The sequence below is a fragment of the Rhamphochromis sp. 'chilingali' genome (genome assembly GCF_963969265.1).
Source record: "Rhamphochromis sp. 'chilingali' genome assembly, chromosome: 22".
Classification (NCBI taxonomy): domain Eukaryota; kingdom Metazoa; phylum Chordata; class Actinopteri; order Cichliformes; family Cichlidae; genus Rhamphochromis; species Rhamphochromis sp. 'chilingali'.
In genome coordinates, this window is record NC_137950.1 from 22235039 (window position 1) to 22255700 (window position 20662).

Sequence of the window (20662 nt, forward strand, 5' to 3'; positions counted from 1 at the left end):
TCACAGGCTTGAAACTTAGCGATTCCAGATTATACCGACCAATCTTCCTCTTCTCTGAGGATAATAGTATGGGTCTTCTTCCAGAACTTGGCAAAGTGGTGACATATCTCTGAGCTCCGGGATCAGAGAAAACTGCAAAGAAAAACAAGACTAGTGAGCTGAAGCATTTACTTGTTTTCTTTTGTCCCATAACCAATCTGACTGCAAATTAACTTATTTTAGTTAATGGTGCAAAAAACTAAGGTAAATTGTTTCTGTTATGACACTCACAAAACACCCTCATTTTAGGTTACAAGAGTCCTTCCACTAGTTAGAAAAATCACAACAGGATCATGATTGGTAAAAAGAAAGGCAAACTTTTATTTTACAGTTTCATATTCCAAGCACTTTTCTTTATCACACATATTCTCTTAAACATAAACATGTTAACATCTGCGTCAAAATAAGTAAATCTTTTTTTGATAGGTCAGACCTTTTCATTCATAGAATCACATTAACTTAACTCTAAAGGTTAATATAGACATGAAATGAAAGAAATGAGGAGCCAGGAAATCTAGCTTTACAACCATACAGAAAGAATCCTGAAGATAAAAGTCTGATGCTGAATGGCTCAACACACACCAAACGCGCACACAAACAAACCACCAACACCAAAAAAATCTGTCATAAAAACAGTAATGTAAACTGAAGTCATTCAGGTTTTACCCAGAATGTGTAAAAAAAACAAAAAAAGAAAGAAAAACAGCCACACATCAAGTCTCGTGGCCTTTTTGGAGGTTAAAATAAATCTCTTTTATGTTGTGGAGTTACTCCTCCATTTGTGCCCAGGCTTCTTCAGCTTTCATGTAGTACTGGTTAGCCAGTCGACCCTTCATGGCCGCCATGGCGGCTTCTGCAGCTTCAGTAAAAAGGTCACCTGCAGGAGAGAGACAGAATGAGATGTTACAGGCAGTCGCTCCACCAAACAGAAATGAACCCCAACCCCACGACCATCATGTGAGACTAAAGCTTCTCCGTGCCACAGATCAAAATCACAAGCCCTACTGCTTCACTGGGAAAACGGTCAGACAGAAACTGGTGTACGATTTCTTGAAGTTAAAATTCTGCACTCGGCATCGGGTTGAACCTGCTCTCTGTGGGTCTGCGGCGAGGTTGTGGCCTCCCTCCTGGTACATCTCTGCCTCTCTGGCCAGCAGAAGGTGGCGAGGCTCGTCCTGGGTCCCATCAAACTCTCCTCCTTCGTCGTAGTCCATCATGTTCAGCGCACTGTTGTACCAGTGAACCGCCTCGGCCCAGTCCTGCTTTCTGTGAAGGCGAAAGGATAAAATGCTTTAACTCACAAATCACCACCACTTAAAAAAAGCAACTGTAAAAATCCAACCGGCCACAAGAGGGAAGTACTATCAAGCAAAGGCAGGATTCCTACGTTTTACCTGAAACATCTGCTTTGAATGAACCTTCACTCACCTGTCAGCAGACAGACCGACTCCAGTATCAAAGGCTCTGGCCACTATGATCATAGAAGATCTGTCGCCAGCCTCAGCAGCCTGCAGCAGATACTTGAAACCTCTCATCCTGTTTCCTGCATTATCCTGCCAACAACACACACACCAGAATATAAAGCCACCCTGTGAAGTTAAGCTCAACAAAAGAAAGGAAAATAGATGGCGCACAGTACCTCCAGCTCCATGTCTGGCAGTATATGATGAGGTAGCTGCAGACAGCACTGTCCCAAAGCTACGATGGCCTCCAGTTCTCCACACATGGCAGCTCTCTCCAGGTGGTACATGGCCGACTCCTGGTCCCATTGTTCGTCCTTCTCGCAGAAACGACCCGCTTCGTGGTACCGGACCATAGCCAAGTGGACCTGGGTGGGAGATAAAGAATATAAGCGCTTGAAGCATGCAGAGCTGCCTCATTGTGTTTGGTTTGCGATAGGAGGAGTTTGGACTGAACTGAATGCTTAGAATCAAAGAAAGATTTCAAAAATTGTAACAATGTAAGTGTTTTTAGTGTTGGTGGGACCAGAGTTAAATAGTGGCACGGAAACATTAAATTAACTAATGTTTCCTCCTCTTACTTTTCCAAGAATCGACTGGCCGATCTTCTTCTGCAGCAGATTGTTGAGTCGTTCCACCTCGGTGGCCACACAGGAAGGTCGGTGGACGTGAGCGCGGGATGAGTGATAGAAGGTCCACTTCTCCTCGGTCAACTGAACAGAAGCAGGCACCAAAGATCCAAGAAAGAAGAAAAGGACAAAAAAAGTTACCATCTGATATTCACTGCAAGAAATATATTATGGTTGAAAAGTCACACTGCAGTCTCAGAGGTGTACCCATCCAGGAAAGTCTGCTTTGAGCTCAGAGATGGATGAGTACATCCCTGTTAATGCAAAAGGAGCGCACATACAGACACACACACAGTTATAGAAGTGAGAATAAGCGGGATGGCAGAGCAGGCGAAGGTAAAGGAGGTAGATGGTGTTTCAGTTCCAAGTATCACTTTTTATCTCCATTTGTATTTTCCAATTGTTTTCGTTCACTAAATAAATAAAGCAGGCGTCAACAGGAAAATAGCGACAGCGAGTTCAATCCACACAAATCGGAACCGTTTGAAAAGCAGAGCCATCATGCTGGAGGCAAACATTATGCTTCACGGCTAAAAAAAGACTGCAAAGCGCTGCACAGGGAAACACCTGGCTCAGGAGCTTCCATGCAAATAATCACCCATTCGTTGTCAGGAGTGTTTGAGTTTAAGTTCGCAGAGACTCTTGGAGGAGCTACCATCTTCCTCTAGTGAGGGGAAACAAAGTAGGAGGAGTGGAATTAGAGGAGAGGTAAGGAGGGGCTTTCATGGTTAAACAAGTGATGGGAAAACAAAAGTAAAGATGATGTTTAAAGGGAAATTAAAGTAGGGTTATTTGATTAAAGTGGTGATGATGATGATTATGAACGAGGTGAGGAAGGGATTTAGGGATATTTATGTTTCTTTACCCGTCTGACACTTTCCTCGTCCGATTCTGAATATTGTCTGTTGTAGCGATGATGGATCTATGTGACAATATGACACGGACTGTAAAACCAGCTGTCACGAAATCTAACAAGTGTTGAATAAGTGCATCGACGGGGCATGATGAAGCTCATTTCAGGTAATATGCAAGAGGACGTTCACAAACTGGATCCAAAAGCGGGATTTGGATCACAGGAAAAATACATTTAATGATTAACTAAAAGCTTCCTCTGTCCATTTCTGTTGAGCAGTGACAAAAATCTTTACCCCGTCTATGTGGTCATTTGGGTCTCCTTCACTCCTCCTCTCGCTCGGGTAGCCGCTGTCCCCGCCGTTTTCTGATTCCTAAAGACAAAAATTAAGACAAGAATTTCTGATTCCTGGTGGTAAACTTTTGTCAACAAGTCAGCTACACAGATATAGTTTTAAATAATGTAAGTAATGCTGTTAATCAATGTGAAGCTTGGGGTTGGGGGAGTGATGATGCAGCGCTCTTTGTTTTTTTTAAATGTGCTTTCTTTCATTGCTTGTGCTGGTTAGAGCCACTCTCACCATCAGTTTTTACTTACCCTGTGTTCGCTTGTGTTGCTTATTCTGTCGTGTTCATACATTCCGATAAAAGACGAGCCTGTAAAATTGAAATAAAATGCAAAACCACTCACCACTTTAGCTCCTCAGTATGTAAGCTATGTCTGAATACTTGTGTATCTCAAGATATCTCTAGATACCTCTGCTAGCAAATTTCCAGTAACATACAATGACATAAATGTCTATACTAATCTGTCTACTAACTCGACATGAGTACTGTCAACGCTGAAATCCTCCTTCTGGCTAAAAATAGATTATTGGTTCCTCTTGTTTTGCACATGTGACCATGTCACTGTCAATACTTTGTCCAAGTACTCTTAGTGCACTTTATTTATACGTAGTCGTCAGTGTGAATGCTTTTATTCATTCAAATTAACGAGAAAATGGGAAAATACCAGATCTGAGAATGAATCACAACATGGACTGTATATGAAAGATGGACATGTTACTGCCATAACCTGCCATACTAGCAAGGGGGATTCCTCTGGTTGTAAAAAACTTTCCAGTTACATAGAAGTCTCTGCTCACATGATTTGCGATCTCAGTAAACACATTCCTGATGGGTTTAAGAACTCTATCACTACTTTTAAGCTTCATTTAATAAATCAAATAAAACATGTGGTTCTAGTTAGAATCAAATAGAGCGATGAGGCAATTGATTCACGTCTCGCTTGTTACATCCCTTTTTAAAATACCAAGAGCTTCATGACTGGACTTTGCTAACTACTATGTCCATTTTTATATATACAGTAACATTTTCTGTGGGTCTTGCTTGCATTTACTGATTGCTAACTTGCCTATAGAGCCAGCTGCAGTTGGGGGGGAGCAGGGAAGGATGAGAGGGGAGCAGGGGATCGATTCCATGTCGCTCATGCTCTCATCTGCAGACGAGGTCTCAGACAGGCGGGATAGGAGCGGAGGCGCCCGGCTGGCCGACATGGTGCGAACACGAGGAGAACCGCAGTGCTCCTCTGAGCCTCTCAGCACAGTCTGGGCTGACTTCTACAATGAGAAAAAAAAAAAGGAAGAAAGATGAAAATAAAAAGAGGAAGAACTCAGAATTTCTCTTTCTTTTTGTTCTCTGCTCTTTTAAGCCACAGACCAACATCTTCTACCAGGATATAAACTTTCAGCAGACATTCATGCCTAAATATGGAAACTGTGAGCAAAGTGAGATACAGCTGCAAGCAGCAATGAGGAAGCCAAACAGCTCAGCAGAACAAGTGGAAGAGGAAGCTTTTGTGAGTTTGGCTTTCCAAAAGAAAGAAAAGCAAAAAACCCAAACTGGTCCACACAGGAAGTGATTCGCTCTCACACCACTTTGCTACTGATGGTTGTTTGTTTCCAGGTAATAAACCAACCAATAAGTATAGGTAATAAATATAACCCCCCCCCCAAACTATTCCTACTGCTGCTACTTCTACTTTAAAGGCTGCTGATTTCAGCCCCTAATATTTAAAGCATGATTAAAACATAATTACGAGCAGTTTGTTGGTGCCGTCCAGCTGGGACATCTCCGCAGGGGAAATGTCGAAAGGCGTCAGGCCCATGCTTTTGCAGATCTTGTTACACAGATGCGAGTGGAAGAACAGGGCCATGCCTCGCACACCTGAAACACAGGTGTGATCAGGTTGAAGCTTTTTAAACACTTACTGATCTAAGTTTGTAGCAGCAGTTTGCTGAAAGGTAAGCATACCTAGATTTCCGTCTCCAAAGTCGGTCCCCTTCGCTGTGTGGATCTGAGGGTCGGTGTAGAGATCGCCGACTCCCTGGATGTCCACCACGATCAGCTGGTGGCCCGACCGCTCAAAGCTGAAGTGACTGAAGGCCTGACGGAGAAAAGAGGGAAATTATATTTGACTGTGTCTTCAGCTTGTGTCTTTAGCATGTATTCATACCACTCCACAGGTGACCACTCACCTGTGGAGTGAGGCGGATGTTGTTGTCCCTGACAAAGCCAGAATTGGAGTTGTACTTGATGTACTTGCCCTCGATGTAATGCTCCAGGTGGAAGAGAGGTTTACTGGGTCGGTTTGTCATCTCCACCACACACATCTGCATGATGTCCACCTGAGGATTTAAAACGGAACGAGGATTACGAGGCATCATCTGATTCTGATACTGGGGGGTGAGGGTGATAAGAGATGACAGGAGGCAACTTAAGATAAGACCCGGATCTTTTAAAAATATTGGTAAATGTACAAATATATACCTGCAAGCGAAAACTGAAGGCTCCAGAGTTCACTAAATGCTCCGTTACAGACAGTTTTTTCTGGTCTTGGCTCTGTATGGTGTCACTGAGAGCCGATATCCCTAATATGGTCATCTCTGAAGCCCCACCCACCTGCTGTTCAAGTCTTCTGTTTGTGAGGGGCAGCCAATCATAAGAAAGTTAACTCAAAGTGGGAGCAGCTAAAGGGTCAGCATAAGATAATAAAAGGAAAATAATTTTCATTTAATTGGAAATCACATTTGAGTCTTTTCTCAACCGCTTATCCGAATAGTATATAAATATTTGAAAAAAAAGAAAGAAAAAAAAGAAAAGAAGCACCAATCAGAGGCCAGTACGTCTTCCCAAACTCTTTCTGTTGACTTCCCCTGATTTTATCGATACCACCTCATTTCTCCCGTACCTGTTTGGGAGGTCGGTGGCGATTGTACTCCTCGCCCCAAAGTTTGGCCTCCATCTGCAGCCTGACGTCCTCAAAGTAAACATTTCTATCCACCGTCTCCATGTAACGCTTGGCCACATAGTTGGACGCCGACTTCCAGTTGCTGCTGTGTGAGAAATTCGACAACTTCTTCCTGCAGGGTAAACGGATCACAGTAAATCTACATTACTTTAAAGATAAAGAAACTCCCTCGCTGCTTAAAATCTTAATAAAAATACATAAATAAAGCCTTCTTCATAAATAATAGATATCAGATGTGCCCCAAGTGATCTCAGGTCACAGAAGAAAAACTGATTTAAATCCACATGTGTATAAATCCAAGAGGAAAAACATGCTTCTTTTTTAGGACCTTTAATGTTTGCGCTGGTGGATGCTGGGAGATTTATTTTTAAACGGAAAATAACTAAAGTGTGTGTGTGTGGGGGGGGGGGGGGGGGGGGGGGGGGGGTGTTGATTGATGGCTCTCTTACATTCCCAACATAACAGACGATTGACCTTTAACAATTAGAGTGTTAGGCTTTTTCTCTGGGATTCTGCAGTGCCATGCAAAAGCCAGTGCAGCCGTGATGGCGCCGCCCACTGCGATTTTAACCAATTAACATCCAGGGAACCAATACTATGAGAAAGAGTTAAAAATGAGCTCCATGTCCCGCCACAAGAGACTTCACAGAGCCCGTTTAGCGTGTTTCTCAGAAAATAATGAACATGTCAGCTGCTGCTATCCTGACAGAGAAATGTGAGGAATGTTGACCTGCGCTGCTTTCTAATTTAAGTCACACATTTTCCTCTGTTTTGTTTACAAAGAGACCAGAACGTCATGAGGGCAACAGTCATTAGATAAGAAGCGATGAATATAGACTCACGCTCTGAAGCACTCCCTCATGGCCCCTTTCCCAAAAGGCTGTGAGAAACAAGACAAGGGGACATAAATTAGATGAGAGAGAAAGACACTGTGAGTTCCTAAAGTAAAGTGAGGTGTAGTACCTGTGTACCCATCTTCATGTGGATCTGGTCTTGAACCCATTCCCCTGTAACGGCATTGTACCTGTGAAGATGAACAGCTATATTAATTATCTATTTAATTACATACTATTAAAAATTTAAAAGAGGATTTGACATCTATGTATTTAAAAAAAATAAAAAAAAAATAAATAAATAAAAACCTCGAATACTTCAATCTAACCCAATCAGAATGTCTGCATTTGAAAGAGGCAGCAGGATTTCATGAGTGAGCGACTCCAAAATAGTGTATATAGAACGGGTGTAATTCTGAGAGGTTTTGAGTAGTTTTGAGAATAGGACAGAATAAAAAACAGTATCCAAATTTTTCAGGGAGATTTGAGGGAGATATGACCCATTAAAAAAACCCAAAAACGAACAAAACAGTAAAGCTACTTATTTCTGCAAATTTTTTTAAACTTTCAGCATTACGATTTTACATTATTTTGACAGTTGTAGATCATTTTGTAAGGTTTTAAGAGAATTTAAGACACAACAGTCCACAGCAGAAATGTTGTATAATGCATAGCAAATGCAGTAATTTAAAAAAACAAAAAAAACAAAAAAAAAAACCCGAAGATGCGAGGATCGCCGTTTTGTTTTGCAAAACAAAAATCAACTATAAACTTATGTTTTTTAACATGCGAATAATATGAGTTAACAACATTTAGGCTTTTTAACGTTTAAAGTATTAGCAGCTACTAACACGTTGTTCAGCTGACTTAACAACGTGCACAGCACTTCTGTGAAGAAGTGGGTTTGGTGATAATGTAAAACAGGAACACTGACATTTAGCTTCTGTAACCTCTGCTGTAACCCGATGTGCACCTCCCTGTAAATATAACTATTCATCACACTGGCAGACTGGACAGGAAAAAAAAAATGGAGGTGGACATTTCTTTTTAATAATTAAACGAACAATGAACTGAGAAAAAACGTGAAAGTAGAATAAATTTTAGGTGTAGCCAAATCTATCAGCGTCTGCTCGTCTCCCACTGGTGTAAATTTCACTGAGCAGCTTTAAAGGATTCCAAAAGCAATGAATACTCGCTCATGTATCTGCAGCTGCCCGTGTATGATCCCCGCCTGAGTGTACTTCAGCTCTGCAATCGTGTCTTCTTGCTGTGACACATCTGTGGCTCATGTTTTTTGTTGTTTTTTTTAGTCACAGAGCAGCACGGCTGTGCCGGGAGAAGATGTCCGTGTTTATTTTCTCAGATTGTTTTCCACCTATTACTTTGTTAATCATTCACAGGCCCATCGCCTCGCTGACCTGCCTTTTTGAAGCCATTCCCCTCCCTCGATCAATAACCCAGCACACCGAGAAAACAGAGATAAAACTATTCATCACAGAAGTTATTTAAGCTTCTTACTTCTGTTCATGTTTGCCCAGTGCAGTCTCTCCATCAGCAGCCCATTAATTATTCTTATCAAGGAAGCACATACAAGCATCGAGTTTCCTTTGCACACAAAAACAACAAGGAGAGAAGAATGTAGCAGGGAGGGAACGACTTTTCATTTAAGGTCATTTTGACCTCTCTTATTCATTTTGTTTAGGACTGACGTTATTTTGGAGTGGAGGGAGTTGACTATAGTGATATAAATGTGGGTGTGAACACTATCAGACAGGATCAGACTGTCTGTTTGGCCCGTCTGGGCGTGTGTCCCGAGTTAATGTATGCTGGATGTACTAAAAGTGCAGCTGCACGTCCTAAAACTCTAAACTCTATTTTTCCGCCCACGGAAAAACGAGGCCTGTTCCCTTTCCAACATCTAATCTCTGCTTTAGGAACGCAACGTACTATGACTTTCATCCCACTGAGTTCCTCCTGCAGGGGGGCAAAGAGGAGTGAGGTTACACGAGGGTAAAATTAGCACATGTAATGGGAGCATGAGGGCAAATCCCACCCCTGACGATCCCTCCTCCCCCGCAGTCAAATACAAGCTCTCCGTCTGGTTACGTAACGGGATTTTTCCTCCTGCTTTTTGTCCGCACCCAGTGAACTCATGTGTGCTTCTGCAGTTTGGACTGTGAGAGCTGTTCATGCAGCAGCCACAGGATTCTGTGGTCATAATATCTGGATGCACATTCAGCATCACACCCAAGTTCATGGGGCCAACAGACGCCAGAGATGTTTGTGTACAGTTAATAATAGCAGAGCATCACTGACCGAGATATGAGCAACAGAGAATAAATGAGGTCTGCTGTCGGTTCAAGACGAGCCCAAACAACTCATTGAAATGATTTAAAACTACTCTTTTTCATACTTTTACAGATATACACAAAGGCCGAGATCACTTTTTCCTCATATCTATAAAAATTGATGCTCTACTGCTTTTCATTTGCATAATAGGCAGTTATTTTCGGTGGAAAAACTAAAAAGAAGAAAACACTGCACACCTCCAGCTCACCACCAAACTTAACGACTAGGAGAAGAACATAAAGCTCTAAAGGGTTGGATATCTTCCTCAGCAGTTACTGCAGACCACAAACTGAGCCAAAGGAGGGCAAATATTACTCACATGACTGTCACATTTTTGCTGTATACGTCGATAAGCAACAGTATGCGAACATTTCAGTCATTTCAACTTCATTTAAAGCTTGTTGCACTGGCTCCTGAGTGGTTAAAACATCAGTAAATGCAGATTTAATTTGAATTTCCTGATTGACAAACAATGTTATGATTACAGACTGGCTGCATTTTAAATTTATTAGGTTAAGATTTAGCTGTTTTTCCTGGCACAGAACTTGCTTTTTGGGAGATATTACACTTGCATGCACAATCTGTAAAAGCAGATTTATTCACGTATGATTTCTGACCATTTGCTGAACAAAAATGTCTGTTTATCTCTGTAAATGGAATCTAAATCAACAGAGATTACGTTAAAAACATGATTTTGTATCAGTTCTGTTTAATTTTCTTGTATTCAGGCCAAAACCTCTTGGGTGGAGGGCCCAAAATAACCCCATTCAGAAAAATAAGCTGCACACAGCAATATTCTCACACAACAGGAAAAACACTGCTGAAATTGATGATCTTGTTCTGGTACTTTACATGCTGGAACAAGCCCTACTTAACTGAACACTTGTTGAAGCACAGTGTAAACACTCAAAGGGTCAAACAGAAGAGGTCAAATCTGCTGTGAAAGAGTTTCATCTTTGCCACAAAGTCAAAGTCAGACCTGTAACGAATGCAGGGTTCAGTCGCTATCTCCTCCAGGTGAAACTGCGCCCAGGGGTCGGGCATCGCTTTTGCCTTTTCGATAGCGTGCAGCCATGTTGCCTGGTAGAAAAACAAGACAGAGAAATATAAAGATCTTATGAGCTCGGGAGCAGAATAAAAGTCAGTTTCTCACATCAGGATTGCTCGAACACAGAAGAAAGAGGGGAAGCCCTTCCATGCAAAGCTGTTTAATCTGCACAATAAAAGCAGTTCTAAGCCAGTCTGTTCTCTTTACTCAACAATGCATGCATTGTTTTTTCTGCAATTATTATCAGCTCTCAAATTGAAATCTATAATGTCACGATTTCTGCATTAAAGGGCTCTCCCTCTCGATTTAGGGAGTCAAAACAACCACGTGGCTCACAACAAAGCACACAAACATGAAGCAGACACTGAAAACAAATACCACAGGAGAATGAAGCCATGGTAAAATTATGAGTGGATTTCTGGGCTGTAAGGTCGCCGTAAATAAAATAATTTACAGCTACCTTAAAGTGAACATGTGCAGTTTTCAAAAATTGAATCAGATGTCACGAGTAAGCTAAATCTGTTAGCAAGTAACCCAAGCCTTGGCCCAACCTACGCTGCTCAGCAGCACGTCCTCCTCGTGCACCACTGCTCACAGTCCAGCAGATGTCTTTCTATTTAGAGTGAGGAAGGAGCAGCACTTATGTTGAAGAGGAACAGGCGACACATGTTTATCCATAAAAAAAAAAAAAAAAAAAAAGATCCGGGAGGGATGAAGTGGTTAAAAGTAAAAGCAGGGAGAGGCAAATTGAAGGGCAGAGTGAGGAGCTGGAGGCGTGGATGGTCAGTGGTATAAAAGGGAGAGAAGGAAAAACCAAGATTTAGATCCAAACATACCCGTGCACTCTCAGACAAAACCTTGTACGATCGATGTCCTGCCACTGTATCTGTTTCTTTTTCGTTCTATGCAAAAAAAACAAACAAACAAGAAAACGGATCCTTTATCATCAACAGGAAATGTATGCAACATCACTTTAGATAACATTAACAGCCAGGAGGCTCTGAAACAGCAACACCACCGCCACACAAAAATTTAAAGAGCCGCGCGCACTGAATCGAGCTTTTGTTGCAGCTCCCTGCTGATGTGGAGAGAGAGAGAGCCGTGTTTACACACATCATAATCACGAGGTGAAACCGCTCTCTGCTGCTTCCTGTCAGAAAGTACATTTAAATAAAAGGTGGGTTGACCAGCGCTTCACTCGATCAAACACATAAACACACACGTTGAAATACCAGACGAGCCACACAGAACGTGTGTGCAGGCATGCGCGTATCATCACACCTTAAAAGGCAAACAGAAACATTGCAGAACTGAGAGGTGGGGATGATGCATCAGCACAACAAACTGTCATATCCCCACGTCTTATATCTCACCCTGTACATGAAGTTGGATTTAGGGAGCGAGTTTGACAGCTGCCGTGTGTAAACCAGGTTTTTAAGGTGGCTGCACACTTCTTTGGCCGAATCGTCCAGGATGGGGCAGATGAAGTGGTCTTCGTCATCATCCTCGCTGGCGTTGGACTCGCTGAGGGAGGATGCTCTGTGTTTGAGGGCACTCCGCTGGGCAGAGGGTCTCTTGGCGCTGCCATCCTCCTCCATGCTGAACATGAGTTCGTCCTCCATGGTTTCTGTTGCTGTTTTGACAACAGAGTGTGAGAATGGACTGGAAGTAGGGAAAAAACAGTCACATGCAGAGTGCACAGTCAGGGAACCAGGTGACAGCCATGTTAGTGTATGTCCAAAATAAGCATGGATCATGGCTGCACAACTCTTACACCAAATGTGAGGACTTCAAAGGGGGCCAGACCTTCACATTTGAGTTACAGCCATATATTTCATTCAACAACACACATCATGGGAGCTCTAAGTTATCAGTAAGGCTACCAGCAATCAAAAGCATTTCCATTCATTTTATCTGTGTTATCTAGCAAGTCAGTCGGTCCTTCTGTAATCAAAGGTTACTGTGCTCTGAGAGTTTTAAAGTAGGAGCACAGGAATGCACACTCAAGAACATGCTTCTGCAGGTTCAATGTGCCCCCCACGTTGTAAAACATCTAGCAGCAGCCATTCCTGTTGTACAACTACAGCATGCAGCAGTGGAGTTTCCTACAAAGAATCATCTTCTAATTTAATCTATCGCGACCTGCTGTTAGATATGTTATAGTAAAAGTATTAAATGACCAGCCAATGAATAATCGGATGTAAAGACACACCTCTAATCCCTCAATCTTGACAGACTGTGACAGCAAATCCAGTCACCTCGGTCTTCTTCCGTCTCTCGGTATTGGTTTGCACTTAAATAGTCAAGGCTCCAGGAGCAGGAGTTCACCCCTCCTCTGAGACCAAAACAAGAGTGGATGCCTCCTAGTTCTCCGTGGTATCCTCAAGGTCCGGGACGTGCCTGGCGCAGGGCTTTTGTTCTTGTTCCGTCCACCACGGCGAAGGCTTCCCTCCGCACGTATCGCAGTGTTCTCTGTTGGCCACGCCCCTGCGTCCTGCTGCGTTCAGGACGGTCGGAAATAGAATTATAAATCGGAAATGAGTGTTTAGCGGTAAGGAAGAAAAGACTTCTGACAGGTCTCAATTAGATCTGGCAAATAAATAAAAACAGCGTAAGTAGCAGTAGTTAAAATTATTATCGTACAGCCAGGCCGCAAAAGCAAAATTGTGTACTTTCACAGGAGCATTTGACAGTACCACGAGCAGAACCGTTTGTACCGTCCTCCAAAGTGCCACTCCAAGCAATGGTTGCCTAGCTAAACAGGCCACGTGTGGCAGCACGGAGGTTCATCGGAAACTTTACGACCGCACTTACATGCCATTTAATAGCTATCGTGCAGGTGACAAGCCAAACATCCTTGCAAATATTTACTTGTTTAACAGGGCCCCAAAATGGCTTTAGCTACCTTAACAGTGGGTTGGGAGTACGTTCTTTACGTAGCTTGCCATCACCAGTGTGTGAATGGGTGGGTGATTGTGTATAGTGTAAAGCGCTTTGGGGTCCTTAGGACCATGTAAAGCGCTTTGGGGTCCTTAGGACCAAGTAAAGCGCTATACAAATACAGACCATTTACCATTCTTTAGCTCTTATTAAAAATATTAGCAGTGCCTTATCCGTCCAGGGCTTCAGTGATAACTACAAATTTATTATGTGCTCGAAGAAAGTTATTAGTATTAGTAGTAGTAGTGAAACTACACCATCAATGGTATAACGTGAATAAGAACATAATGTTTCCCGTCATATAAATATGTGTCTGATGTGTGGTATCACGGTAGCGTGGCCGAGTGGTCTAAGGCGCTGGATTTAGGCTCCAGTCATTTCGATGGCGTGGGTTCGAATCCCACCGCTGCCAGATCTTTTTCTTGCCTTCTTCACCACGACAAGTATTGACATATCGAATATCCTTTTTCTTTTTTGGTTATAAAAACCAGATACCAGAATTGATTTCCACTTTTTTGTTGTTGCTTATAGTCATAAAAACTCGAGGTCTGATATTGTAGTGCCATCTTGTGGCCAAAAACAAGCTTTGAGAATTTTGGAGGACACCTTAAAACAGACAGTCACCCACCACCAGGACATTTGAATGTTTTTTTTATTATTATTTCTTTAATTTCTGATGATTTGGGCCTTTTCTGCACCACTTTATGATGATGGAAACACCTGTGAGTAAATAAGAACATACAAAATGAGGTGACAAATGCTTCTTAGAAGCTTCTTTCATGTTTTTATTATTGCTTTTATTTACATTTGAAAAAATAAAGAAAGTCAGCGGTAATAAAAGTTTCCAAATTTGTTGACAGATTTCTAAAGTTTGCTGAAGTTTAAGCGAGTACAGAAATATGGGTCATTTTCCAACAGAGTCCTCAATATTATATTCATTAATATAATATAAAGAATGTATAGTAATGATTAATATAAATTCTTACAGAGAGCTGCACAGTTAAAATGGACGAAGGTCTTCATCATCTGTGCCCTTTGTTGTATTTGCACCCATCTCTTTAATAAAAGATAAATCATAAGGGCGCAAAATAAAATTCAAGACACTGTGCTTAATTACATTTAACAGATTCACATGCTTGTAGAAGTGTTTGTCCCATTTTTCACAGTCTACATTACTCTGTAATCATTCTAAGATTAGGTTTCATCCTGACTTGGGTTTCACTGGGCCCTGATATTTTCCATCACATGCTGAGAAACCACAAACTGCATTTTCTGGATGGCCAGCTGAGTGTCTTCAGGAGAAATCCCAAGATGCCACACGGCCCTGACAGAGTTCCCAAAATGAGGGTACATGAGAACCTGTATCCCCTGCCCGAGTGCAGCCTCCTCACTCTCGCTAACCTGAGCCATGTGGTCACAGAACTCGCGGGGACTCAAACTGAGATCCTGCAGGCGGAAACGCAGGATATTTGTCTCCACGGCAGCCAAGTCAACAGCGAACAAGTTAGGATTGCAGGCGAGAAGAGCTGAGCGTGGAGAAGAAACAAGCTAATTACACAAAGGAGTAAAGTGGGAGCCAGTAAAGTATTTAATTTTCATTGAAGGGTATTCATGTAAAATCAGTCAAATTCCAGTAATTTGAGCCTCTAGAACTCAGGAAACATTCACTATATAAAGGTAAGATTTTGCATGGCTTCATTAAACATACTAAAGTTATTGCATAAAAAAACAGCAGATCCTGAGGAAGTCACGTGGATTGAATTTTCATGGAATAACCAGGTAGTTACTCACCTTGAGCAAACATTTTTGCATTGCTGTGATCCTCCTCCAGTCTTCCAATCATATTCTGTAAGGAGAGTTTTCCAGCTGCTGCCAGTATGCCAGCCTGCCGCATTCCCCCACCGAGTGCTTTGCGACACCGTACCGCTCTGGATATGAAGTCCTTGGGTCCAGCCAGCACGGTACCAACTGGGGCGCCCAAACCCTGATACACACCCAGGATTTTGATTGTTACATTAATCCAGTTTCACCTTGGTTAAGAAGAATCTTGACTTTGTGTGTGTGTGTTTATATACGTCAAACCCACCTTGGAGAGGCACACACTAACAGTGTCTGTGTGCTGCAGTATGGCAGATGGAGGCACTCCCTGAGCTACAGCGGCGTTCATTACCCGGGCTCCGTCCATGTGAACGGACAGACCATATCGATCTGCTAAAGCACGCACCTTAAACATGGAAACAAACCATCCAAACATCACATCATTAAATTTTTAATAAGGCACGAATCACTATTGCTTTTGCATCAAAATGTGGCAATCAGCATGACTCTGTAAATAATACATTTCAATGGGAAATCTTCCTGCCGGAGACTACGAGTCTACAACAAAGTCTCCGGGGATACATCCCCATGGCAACCAAGAAAAGGTATCTTTAATAATAATTGAAGAAATTTAATTAACAATGTATTTCAAATGATAACCAAATGTATATGACCCAAACTGTGGTCTCTGCTGCGAGCAGTGAAATGATTCACGCCACCCTACGTCCGTACTACTTTGGCTAACACGCTGTACTGAACAGGGAGCACAAGGAGAGAACATATTTCTCCAATATTAGCTTTTCTGTTCTGTTAAATACAGAATTTCATTCAAAATCTTTACCTTTAAACACAAAGTTCTAAATAATAAGACCCCATCATAGCCTTAAGACCTCATAGTATCTTATCATCCCAGTGGAGCACTTTAGTTTCGACCTACAGGGTTTCTTGAAGTTCTTGGAGGCTGTAAAAGCCTCTCCTGAGGAACCAGCTCCTGCTTTGAGTTCAGGTGACAGACAGACACCCTTTCTATTTTTAAGATTAAACTTAAAACTTTCCTTTTTGAAAAGGCTTATAGTTGGGTCTGGATCAGGTGACCCTGAACCATCAGTTAAGGAGCTACTTTGCTGGAGATCTCAGGCAGCACTGTGTTAAAATCAGGCATGAGTCACCGAAAGCACTGCATGGGCTCAGGAAAATTTCTAGAAATCACTGCCTATGAACGTTGTGCCGTCCACAAATGCAGGTCAAAACTCTATCAAAGAAGAATCCATATGAACACATAATCCAGAAACACTGACATCTTCTCTGAGACAAAGCTCGCTTAAATTGGACTGATGCAAAGTGGATCTGGGGTCAGACTAATCAAAGTGAAAGTCATGCACACACACCTCCTGCAGAAAAGCCAGAGGTAGCACACGTCCCCCTTGAATGTTGTGCGTGTTTTCCACACATACGAGCCGTGATCGTGGGTAATGGGGGTCTGGGTAACCGTGGCGTATCTTTGACTCCAGCTGCTCCAGGTCAAACGTCCCATCGGGGAGCGTGGTCACCGTGGTGGAGTGCACGCCAGCCAGCTGTATCAACACAACAAATACACACACACTCTTGTCTAGTTACAAAAAAACCCCATCATAGATGAAGCTGCTGCGGCACACTCACCTGAGCGCTACCTCCTTGCTCGTAGATGTGTAAATGGGACAAGTCCCCCACGATTACCTCGTCGCCCCGCTCCCTGCAGTGCACCATCACTGTTGGATGAAATGGAGGCATGTTTGCGACCATCCAGGACTAGTTAAGACTAATTCACACACTGCCAGGTGAAAGCAAAACTGACCTGCAATGAGATTACTCATCGTTCCAGAGGGGACGAACAGGGCGGCCTCCATCCCGAACATATCTGCTGCGATTTTCTGTAACTCTGCAGACATCACGCTTTACGTTTGAGCAGCATTTCACATACAAAAATGCAAAGACTTTAGAAGACTGCAGTGCAGTAAACCATTTCTCTAGTCATGGTTCAAAGGACAGAGAGGATTTTGTCATATAGACTGCAAAGTCAGCATAAAGACCTTTGTTTTACTTGGAGAGAGTTTTGTCTGCATGATAGTTGATTTAAGTGACTTTGAACGTGGCACAGCTGTTGGTGGCAGACAGGCTGAAACTGCTGACCTGGTGGGATTTTCTCACACAATGATCTCTAGAGTTTACAGAGAGTTGTCTGAAAAAGAGAAAATGTCCAGTGAGCAGCGGTTCTCTGACTGAAAATGCCTTGTTGGTGTCAGAGGAGGTTTTATTGTTTGGAAATGTTTAGTTTTAGTTGAGTTCTTATCAGTTTCAGTGATACTTTTCTTCTTTTAAGTATTTCTGTATGGAAGGCTTAAGTTAAAGGCAGGTTTTAGGAAAATGATCCAAAGTTTCAGGCAGGCACCGAACTGAAAAAGACTAAAATGAAGGATATTTTGTCTATATTTATATTTTATTTTAGTTCATTTTCCAAGTTCACAAACCATTTCCGTTTTATTTTTCAAAAAAAAAAAAAACAAAATTAAAAAAATTCTTTTAACTAAAGTTTTTTTTTTTTTCACACCACAATCAATTTTTAAGTTGTTAAAAAATGTCGCAAAATAGCAAATACGACAGAAATTAAAAGTCATATATGGAAATTTTTAATGTAATTTATTTATTTATTTATTTACAATTTTTACATGGTTCAATAAACTTTCCATTTTTTAAAAGGAATTTTCTGTCAATAATCTGATCATTTAAAAAATAATTAATGTAAAAGTAAGCCACACAGTACTTTTCTCGGGAATAGCACACGTTTGGGATGTGACCACTTTATAGAAGAGAAGAAAATAACTTTTTTTCTTTGTCTGTTGGTGTCTTGGTTGATCCTCCAACTGTGTGGTTAATTTGGATTACTGGGTAATCCTGTATTGGATAATCCAAGTGACCAGTGCTTGAATATGGAAACTATGGTCTGCTATATATTATTAAGAAGTAACTAAGAGGTACTAAACTAGCCTGGTGCAAATATAAAAATACACACAGACCAGACAAGGGGTCAGTTATAATTTAAAGAGAACAGAAAACCATTTAAAGCAGAATTTAACTCTTTCTTCGACTCTAACCGTTAACTGTCGGGTCTTCTCCCATCACGTCGTCTCCTACCTCGGCCTCCGCCATTGCCTGGCGCATGGCCGGACCCGGCTTGGTCACCGTGTCGCTACGGAGGTCCACCACCCGAACGTGGGCCGCCCTTCCGGGTCCAGCGTAGCTGGGCTTTCCAGAGTTGTAGTATCCCCTCGTGGAGCTGCATCCCAGCACGGAGCGGAGGGCGTTTTGGGCAGCGAGCGGTGCCACAACACCTTGATGGATGAATTTAAATAAAAGCCTGCAGGAAGATGTTTTTAACGCCATAATGGTCCCTTCTCAGTCATTTTCACTGTTATTACCGAACTTTGTATCGGTGGAGCTGTAATCGATAATCATTGACTGCAAGGGAAGTTAATGGATGACCTATAGGCGCATCCAAGTGCGCAAAGCGGCCTGGACCTCAAGATGGCGCTAAAATTCCAGCAAAGATTATTATTATTATTATTATTATTATTATTATTATTATTATTATTACACACGTGTACACTCGTTAGGTTAGTCCTGGTGAGGATGAGGGGCGCGTGAAAGACATATAAACTGCATTTTATCTGAAGCAGCTCTGCTGACACTTTGTGCTTGTTAAGCACAAAAGAAAACTGAAGTTTGTTTGATGGTCTTTTCAAACTCAGCCCTTTTCTTTTCAATGCACTTTTCAAACCGTGAGCGGTCATTTTAACCACTGTTCTGTCAGGTTCTCAACATTATTTCTGCAGGGATGCGTCTGCACATTGCGCTGTCTCACTTCATGTGAAAAACAAGGGTCACATATGCACATCTACTTTATGTAACTGCATTTTTTGTCTTTTTTTCAGTTTTTGAATTATTTTTGATAATGTGTGCAGAGAAAATATATTGACAGGTGCCATGTTAAACTGCACTTGACCTGTGATGATTGCCTTCCTTGCTTAAAACATGTATGACGTTGTCTGAAGAGGATGAGAGACGAAACATCTTCATGAAGCTTAAAGAAGTCCAGTTATTTTCTTTCCAAGCTCATAGGACTATCATGATCTGGAAAACCTACATTCATGGGTCTGACTTGACTTCATTTCCTTGATTTCTGATGCATTACTTTTTTTCACAGTGGTTTAAGATGCAAATGTCGTTTTTAAGTAAAGGAAAACAAAAAAATCCAACACCAGGTGGCAATTCAACCACACTTGCCTGCTTGTTTTCATAAGTAACATTACTGCTTCTTTCATGTTCTCACTGAGGGGGGAAATGCACGTGTTTCAAATAGTCGGGGTGGTGTGTTTCCTTTATGCTCATAGATCTAGATTTCATGGAACACAGGAAACGTATCGCCTGCAACAAATGCATTTTTTCTCCCAATAAAAACATGAACCAAACAGAGAATGTATTTAGCAAACCATCGGGGCAGTTGATACATTTTTATCATAAATTTATGCCATAAATCTACACAATTCCCCAGAAGTCAAGGAAATTACAAAAATGCCCAGGGAAAGACCTGATCCCTGCTTATGAGTCTTCCCATTACCCAAAAATCTACGCCCACACCTTCTTCTCCTAAGAAATCTGCCTGTATGTTCAAAAGCGTTCACAGGGTGAATCAGCAGCCTAAAAAAAACTTTTTTAAAACAGTGTTTATATTGTTTGTAAAAGACTTATGAGGCTGTAGCTTGTGGTGCATATATTGTCCTAAACTACACAATAAACTGAGCTTTACAGGCTTCAAAAAATGACATTTATTGGGAGGTTATTTTACAAGATTACAGGTCTGTCCCTTGTATGTGTAGTTTAGTTTTGTTCTTTATTTTTCAGGCTCCACACACAAAAACACTGATTTGATAAAAAAAAGTCTTTGAACCACATTTGGCTACTAGATCATTTCAATCTGCAGTTCCTTGGAAGGTAGCACACACAGTCCCACACACAGATGTTAATTCTTTCATCTATAACACACCTCATTTAACAAGCAACCTATCCCATCAGTTTATATTTTGCATGACATGGAAAGATATGAAAATCTACACCTTTTCAACTCGTTCTGGATTTGGGGATTGTGCAAAGGCAACGCTTCTTTTAGGAACAGTCGGCCCCTTTCAGCTGTCGTCATCGTCTCTAAGTAAAGTTGGAGGCATAGCGAATGACTTTAAAGCCAAGAATGTGCATTTGAGTGCAAAATTATGTTCTCAAAATGGAATATTTTGTGTTTAATGCAAATCTCACTGCAATGGTACTGCTGGGATTTCTTATTCAGAACTTTT

The 20662-nt window shown here is 41.7% G+C and overlaps 2 protein-coding genes across 3 annotated transcripts; both read right to left on the reverse strand.

The window, feature by feature from the left end:
• Positions 1–336: 336 nt before the first annotated feature.
• On the reverse strand, positions 337–13134 carry eef2k (eukaryotic elongation factor 2 kinase). Of its 2 annotated transcripts, XM_080873983.1 has the most exons (19): positions 12733–13057; positions 11894–12153; positions 11357–11422; positions 10452–10552; positions 7254–7314; positions 7133–7170; positions 6231–6402; positions 5518–5667; positions 5294–5426; positions 5079–5206; positions 4395–4599; positions 3579–3637; positions 3277–3354; positions 2994–3050; positions 2081–2212; positions 1679–1867; positions 1468–1592; positions 1127–1305; positions 337–916 (listed from the first exon to the last, which is right to left on the reverse strand). In XM_080873983.1, the coding sequence occupies exons 2-19, from the start codon at positions 12140–12142 to the stop codon at positions 807–809; spliced, it is 2232 nt and encodes a 743-aa protein (XP_080730109.1). In that variant the 5' UTR covers positions 12143–12153; positions 12733–13057; the 3' UTR covers positions 337–806. The 2 variants fall into 2 exon arrangements, with proteins under 2 accessions (XP_080730109.1, XP_080730110.1); XM_080873984.1 differs by lacking the exons at positions 2994–3050; positions 11357–11422 and having other exon boundaries at positions 12733–13134.
• A 1087-nt stretch (positions 13135–14221) lies between these two features.
• Positions 14222–18772, reverse strand: tha1 (threonine aldolase 1). Its single transcript, XM_080874035.1, has 7 exons — positions 18410–18772; positions 17113–17196; positions 16938–17026; positions 16667–16852; positions 15547–15684; positions 15252–15444; positions 14222–14986 (listed from the first exon to the last, which is right to left on the reverse strand). The coding sequence occupies exons 1-7, from the start codon at positions 18696–18698 to the stop codon at positions 14679–14681; spliced, it is 1287 nt and encodes a 428-aa protein (XP_080730161.1). The 5' UTR covers positions 18699–18772; the 3' UTR covers positions 14222–14678.
• Positions 18773–20662: the final 1890 nt, after the last annotated feature.